At 48.2% G+C, this 7,440-nt stretch overlaps 1 protein-coding gene across 1 annotated transcript in view; it reads left to right on the forward strand.

The window, feature by feature from the left end:
* Positions 1 to 1,790: 1,790 nt before the first annotated feature.
* kat6a (K(lysine) acetyltransferase 6A) overlaps positions 1,791 to 7,440 on the forward strand; it is a 24,754-nt gene continuing 19,104 nt past the window's right edge. Inside the window, 2 exon segments of the mRNA XM_035658872.1 lie at positions 1,791 to 1,948; positions 3,359 to 4,838. Of these exon segments, the coding sequence (XP_035514765.1) occupies positions 4,125 to 4,838 (714 nt within the window). The 5' untranslated portion in view covers positions 1,791 to 1,948; positions 3,359 to 4,124.

Raw genomic sequence — 7,440 nt, forward strand, 5'->3', positions numbered from 1 at the left:
CAATTACTATTCTGACAGCACTCATTTGAAATAAGTAAGTCTTCAAGTTGTGCCTCTGCCTCCATTTTTCTGAATGAAAATCAATATGATCTCATCACAATTAGAGTGAAATGACTCCTTACTCCTCCACCCTAGTGCCCCCCGCGGGTTAGTTTGTTTCTGTGGTTGTGTGTTGGTGAACATGGCCTCTGCAGTGGATTATGGCACACAACATTATTTATTCATGGCCGGGAACGATAGATGTGGTGCACTCCTCCTGAGTATTGTCCATCTGTCAGCTGGCCTACTGTACACACTAATGTAATATGTGAGTCCTCAGGAGGCGTACTAATAGCCGTTCATGTGTTAACGCTTCACACTATTTATCTGTGTAATAACACTACCGTTAATTATAATTAGTGCCTTGTCGTCGGAATGTGATTTATCTGTCCCTGAAGAAGTGCAAGACAAACAGCGAGTAAAGTGTGACCTTACCGGTTTTTATTTGATCACCACTGTGCTGACAGCAGCACCCTCTCACAAGACACCTCTAACATGGGAAAACCTCAGGTCTAATTGCTCCCTATAAGACACTTTATAATCCGTCTCTAAGGACTGCTGTACACATCATTTTACACAAAGCTGCAGATAATTTAATTTCCACCCAGGGAGCTTTCAGCATTAGCCTGTAATAGAAAAGGAAGATTGCTGCCAGATTTCCGACACAAGTGCCTCTGTATCACTGTGATCATGAAATTGAAGCAGCAAAATCAGTTTTCCTCTATTGATTGTTTTTCTTCTGAATAAGAAGGCTTTACTTAAGTTGTTCAAACTCGCCCAAGGCAGATTCCTATATGCAATATGTGACACTTTATCAATCGCTGTGCAGAACTCTCTGTGTTCTGAGCCATGATTAATAGTCTCACTTTTAACATTGTTAAACTTTTTAGGCTTAAAAGTATCCATAACGTGTGCATATTCAGTGAAAATTAATTTTAAATTGAGCACACTGCAGATTCAAATGCACCGAGAGTGATACCTTTACATTATGTTGCTTCCATCTGTCACCAGATGCTGTAATTTGTGTCACACTGAGAGCTGTAAAAAAAAAAAAACTCCTTTCTCCAAACATAAATTATAAGAAAAAGGTGTTAGACTCAGCTGTCATTTAATGAAATGTAACAAAGTGGATCGACTGCAGACAGTTTTCATAATAATTTTCTCTGGTGGAAAGATAATATTCATTTTCACAGTCTAATGAGCAATGCATTAGTAAACTACTCTGCATAGACAGATAATAACATGCGTTATCATGTACTGTAATACTCCAGATAGCTACACATGGCAACATCTGATCATCTCTGGGGACTGTGGATCTGTGTGGCTTCAGCTTAAAAAACACACAGCTGCTACAATAGACTGCAGTGTGGAGGGGTGTCTCACTTTGATCTTTAAATACCCTCTAACGTTAAGGCACGCTCATTGGCTTTGATTTTTTTTTTTTTCCTTTTCTTTTTTTACAACTGCTGGGCAAAATGCAGACGCTCCCTGGAATCTCTCCTTATGTAGCTGTAGTACAGCAGAGAATGCGAGAACACCTATCCTCTCTTTTTCTTTTTTTCCTCCCTCCAGCACCACCACCACCACCACCATCTGTCCCTTTCTTCCATTTCATGTGCTCAAGCAATATCCACACCCCTCTCATAGCAACAGCACAGCGCCGCCGCCCCCCGCGCCTTGCAGTGAATTTTTCTTCCCCTGGATCTTCGCCTCGCACCATGCAGACGGTCCCTTGGCCCTGCCTGACGGTTCAGTGTTCCCCCCTCCCCCACCAGCCGTGCTCCTGTTTCACTCAAAGATGGCGTCGGCTCTAGAACCCCTGGTCTGTGGCTGCATTTTTAGGCTTGTTGTTGTCTCCGTTTCGCACGGTTTTGGCACCTTCTCCGCGGCGGCTCGACACGAAATTCCGGTGAGTAGCGGCGGAAGCCGGATGGGGGCACATGAGATTTTTTACACGGTCTGCTTTACCCGAGCTTCCCTCGGAAACCAGAACCGGACCAGCTCGGGCTTTCTGGGGAACCGCGAGAGGTAGAGGGAGAGAGGGGTACGGAGGGATGATGGTCGCGGAGGTGGGTGGGGGGTACGGAGGGGGGAGCCGAGGCCTAGCTACTCCGCTCCAGCGGCCTTGTCTTCACCGCACCGCACCGCAGGCTGTAACGTTACGTGGGAGGGCGGTTGGTGGAGGGAGGAAGTGAGCGAGGCGGGGACCGCTCGTAGGGACGCGTCTGAGCGGGCAGAGGCTCCTCGCCCATACCGACGGCTGAGCGGGAGGCCGCAGAGCATGTAACGCTGCAGAATCCGCGGCTGTGATGTCTTCATTTTTGCACTTGCCCGCTAGCCGAGATGGCCGTCTGCAAGTTGCATTGTGCCTTTTACAAGGCCGCGATCTCACGTTAATATCTGAATGACATTCAAACTGAGATTATTCGCGGTGTGTGCTGCGGGGTGATGGTGTGTATTGTCTGATATGTCGGTCGAAGAGGGAATTGTTGTCTTTTTGAGCTGGAGCGCTGGCTAACCTCTTGTTTCATGCTGTTTACGTTTCGGGTTAGCGAGTAACGTTAGTAACATAATCGTAACGTTAGCTCGTTGGTTAGCTTCTAACGTTAGCTTGCTAAACAACAGCTGTTAGCGGGAAGGCTTGTTGTCAGACACTGAGCTGCCCAGTATCATATCAGTGAGAGTAAACACCGCAGGAAACTGTTTGGCAATGCGGCAATTGACTTAGCTTTGATTTTTAGCTAGCCTCTCAGCTAATGTTTGCTAACAGTCTGTGTTTTGACTGCATCGTGTTTACGTTAGCAACCCAACTAGCCCAGTGGTCAAGTTGCTAGTGCAGTTATTAGAATGATGTTTATCCTTTTTATACCTGATCACTTCCATCATCGTATGAGACACATGTGTCATTTCTAGTAGTTAGTAGAGGCCGTGGGCATGCTCGATGGTTCATGTGTACTGGGTTGGGGTTTGCAGTGATTTCCTTTTAATATGGGAACTGCATGGTTGTTTACAAACTGAAACAGCAAGCTGTGTAGAGGTAACGTGTGTCAGTAGGAAGAGTACTCCTCTTCCTCACTCCCAGTTTTGTTAGTAGTGCATGGTTAAACCTCATGTGTGGCTTTGTTTATATTTGGTGTACCAGTGTTGTTTAAAAAGTTGCACCCTCTCTACGGTTATCTGCATCCCATCGTCAAACTCATCATTTAAAGACAACTTTGTTGCCGTGTTGTTTCTTACTTTGTCAGAAGATGTTTAACTTTTTTTCTGCAAGGTTTTGCTAACCTCTGTTTCTGTGTGTTGTTTTCTTTTTTTTGTGCAGGGTTCCTCAGAGAGGAGAGTGCAATAGGCATGAAGGTGATCAGCCCTGGCTGCTCCCTGGGGTGAGATATCTGTTCTGTCCCAGGCCCACACTGCTGGAATAGTGAGACACCGAGAGAGAACAAGGAACGAGGAAACCTGGATGCAGGAAAAATCTTGTGGAATTTTATACTCCACAGAAAAGAGATTTACTGTGTTGCCCTCACCTTTATCATTGAAACACTAATTTCACATCTCGGAGACCATGATCATCTTCCACCACTCACATTGAGAATTGGCTAGTTTGCCACAACCAGGAACAGTTATTGTCCATATTTAGGTATTTTGCAACAGGAAAAGTGGGAAACACCTTATTTTTGTGAAAGCCTCTTCTATTATCAAGATCTATTCTACCCTACCTTGTGTGCTGAGTCGGAGTTTAAGTTGCTGATACACCTGCTACTTCCTCCTCCCCCTGCTTCTTGCCAGGGACCTTCACCTGGCTGGGAGCGGGTGGTGGGTAGACTGCATTTTACCAGGTGGAGGATTGGCTCAGGGGGTTTGTGCTATGGTCAGCTGCTCATTACCGTCCTGCTCATACTCAGCTTCTGAGGGACTCTCTGTGCGACCCCAGGACAAGGGATAGTAAGCAGGCAGAGGGCAAGAGGAAGAGGAGGAGGCGGCGGCGCTACGGCGCAGGCCAGGTGTTTCCTTGGCTTACACTACCTGTTTTTCGTGTGTGGTCATTGCGGTAAGACCGCAGGGCTGCACCCACTCAGACCGCAGCCATGGTGAAACTGGCAAACCCAATGTACACTCAATGGATCCTAGAGGCCATCAAGAAGGTGAAGAAGCAGAAGCAGCGACCATCAGAGGAGCGCATTTGCAATGCGGTCTCCATGTCCCATGGTCTGGACCGCAAAACGGTTCTGGAGCAGTTGGAGCTTAGCGTTAAGGATGGTACCATCCTTAAGGTCACCAACAAAGGTCTCAACTCCTACAAGGACCCCGACAACCCTGGGCGCTTGGCTCTGCCCAAGCCCAAAGGTAGTGGCAGCTCTGGAGGTGGAGGAGGAGGCGGCGGCGGCGGCGGCGGCGGTGCGCGGGCGTACAGCAGCGCACGGTGTGGTGGTGTGTAGTGTGGGTTGGTCTCTCACTCCCATTCAGGGAAGAAACCGGGACTCGACTGGAACAAGTTGATTAAGCGGGCTCTGGAGGGGCTCCATGAGCCTGGTGGCTCCAGCTTAAAGAACATTGAACGCTTTCTCAAGTGCCAGGCTGATGTGGCGGCCTACTTGTCAGGCAGCGGCTCCATGGGGCCTGGCCTCTTCCACCAGCAGCTGAGGGTGGCCCTGAAGAGGGCCGTGGCCCATGGGCGCGTGGCTAAGCAGGGTCCACTGTTCCAGCTCGTCAGCCGCAGCAGCTCCCTGGACGACGGGACTGGGACGGTGTCTCTGGAGTCACTGCCACCTGTCCGGTTGTTGCCCCATGAGAAAGACAAGGTATTGTCTCTGCATGTACCTCTACCACAAACAAACCTCAAACTCGCACATGTATGTTGCTGATCACTGTTGATTGCAAAAGTTTTGTATGGATGCATTACATGCAATAAGAAGAATAGCTGTACGGCACTTGGTCTGTTGGCATTACATGTGTCTCATAAGCTCACTAATATTCTGTTGAAAAGACAAATGCAGTTGAGGCAAGAAAGCTGCTGTGATTAAACTTTTTGGAGCAACAGAAAAAAGTGATCTGTGAACAGAAAACATAAACAACACTTTTTGCGGTCCACACAACACATTCCTCTTATATAATAGCTGCTGCACAACCAGAATTGTCCAGATCTATCAATACTCGAGACGTTGGCACTGCATTTTCACTGCTTGTTCAAATTGGTCATGGCCTACATGGCGGTAATTACTACAGCACAGTAAGGTCTTTGACTGTGTGAGTGTTGGTTGTGAGTTTTCATCCAGCATATGGGGTAGTGGTTTACTCCAGATAGCACACAGTTATTTTAGAAGTGACTGAGAAGGGTTGGGCAACATTTGTTAGATCAGGCAGATGCCAGAGAGCATCTTTGTGGTGAAGATGTTTTCGGTGTGTGTTAGTGAGACCAGGGGGATCAGGTCAGAGTACATGTTAGAAAGACTCCGCTGAACCATTTGTTCAGCGTTTCATTGCGTTTCAGCTTGAATTTATGAGCGACAGAATCCCAGGTGTGCCTGTGCCGTGGTCCAGGCAAGCAACACCGGCGTGATGCTGGGCGGGCGGCTGGTGGGCCAGTTTTCAGCAGAGGATCAGTGGAGGAAGAGGTCAGGGGAGATAGTCACATGGCGCCCAGCCTCCTGCAGGGAGTGTGGACCAGCTGCAGGGCTGCTCCCTGTCAGGAACTGTCAGGAGATGGGAGGAAGAAAGGAAGAGAGGGAAGGGGAGGAACACAGACAAGTGAGAGAGAGGTGGTCTGTAGTGGTGCCAGAGGAAGAGGCTTGGATGACGCAAGCCACAGGCAGAAAGAAAGAGAGAGAGAGAGAGGAAGAGGCAGACATGCAGGCGACAGAGGAGAGCGGGAACACACCCACTTTTGTAACCTGATCAGAGAGCAGCCGGCTGCTACCCTCTGCTTCTAAGGGCTGCGGACATGTGTACGCACACACACATATATATGAAACTGCATGCAAAGAAAGAAACACAGAATGGCATACATAAACAAACTGAGGGCATGCTGACACGAGACCACACACACCCATTTCACATGTCATAAATCCTCTACTTCAGACTCCCACAGACATGCAAACGTGCATTCCAGCAAGCAGCTTGTAAATAAAGCCATTAGAGCTACGCACTACTCTCTGCCAGCATAGTGGCCCATCATTGGATCATATGTCACTCAGGTTAGCAGACAGACACTAGCTAGGCCCTAAACACTGTTTTGACTGGCTCCTGGTTTTATCTGGCCCCTGTGTGTGTGTGTGTGTGGAAGGCTGTGCAGCCAGCTCATGGTAAGGACGGCCATACACACAAAGTAGGATTAGCCTAGAGAGCAGGCTGGAGTCACATGGGGTCTGCCTAACACAGTGACCTGCTTGGCTGCAGATGGCCTACCTCTTAAGACGGAATAGAGATCAACCTCCTCTTTCTTTGTGACTTAGCCACCAATCGACCGGCTACTCTGCCTCACACAACCGAATGAAAACAAACACATCTGCATTCCTCAGTGTGAAAACAAGGTTTCTGCATGGGTGAATTCATTTTTTGATGCAACTTCATATTGCACCAGCTCTATCAAATACTGTAAATTCAAACTTAGCACAAGCTTTAAAAAAAATGCCACCCTGTTCCTGTTGCCTGTTTGTGAGTCTCATCTTCAGACCAGATTGGACATGGATAAGCTGCTGCAGCAATGAGGAAGTTGACATTTGTGTCTGGCATTCACACAAACCTGTTTACTTTTCTTCTTGTGATGTTGCCTTCATATACCCCCCCCCCCCAGAGGATGCAACCGTACCGCTGCTCAATCATGTGTGTCTTGCGAGTGGCTGTTAGTGTGTTCTTGATGTATATGTTGCCCTGTGCCTGTGCGAGTGCCACATGCGTCAAAGAGATAGTAAACTGCGCGCGAAAAGACAGTCGAGTGTTGCATGATCACTCTCCTCCTTCCACTGATGCATCATTGCCATATTTCCCCGCATGATTGCTAACCGTTATGATTTCCCGAGGAAAGGGGGAGAGAGTGAGTGTGAGTGAAGGCAAGGGGGGAGGGCAGGGCAGGAAAATCAAAACAAATGTCTAAGCACTGGCTTTGACCCCATTTGCAGGGAGATTTGTGTACTCAACAAGCTGATGTTTGTATCCGAGTGCTCCATTCAAACGGGATCCCAGACCCTACTTCTGTCTCCCCCCCTCTCCCCCTAATAGGGTACCATTGCCAGGTCACAAAGGGGGAGGTGAATGGGGGAGCGAAGTCAACCAGGGGTCATTGATATATATATATATATGGCAAACCTCATTGCTTTCCTGAGCGCCCGTTAGCAGTATGAGGCTATGGCCATTAGGTGGGATGGGCTTGACGCTGAGCCTTTGTGTGTATATCTGTGTGTGTGT

Source organism: Morone saxatilis, unplaced genomic scaffold (assembly GCF_004916995.1).
Source record: "Morone saxatilis isolate NCDOM2014 unplaced genomic scaffold, NCSU_SB_2.0 Contig16, whole genome shotgun sequence".
NCBI lineage: Eukaryota > Metazoa > Chordata > Actinopteri > Moronidae > Morone > Morone saxatilis.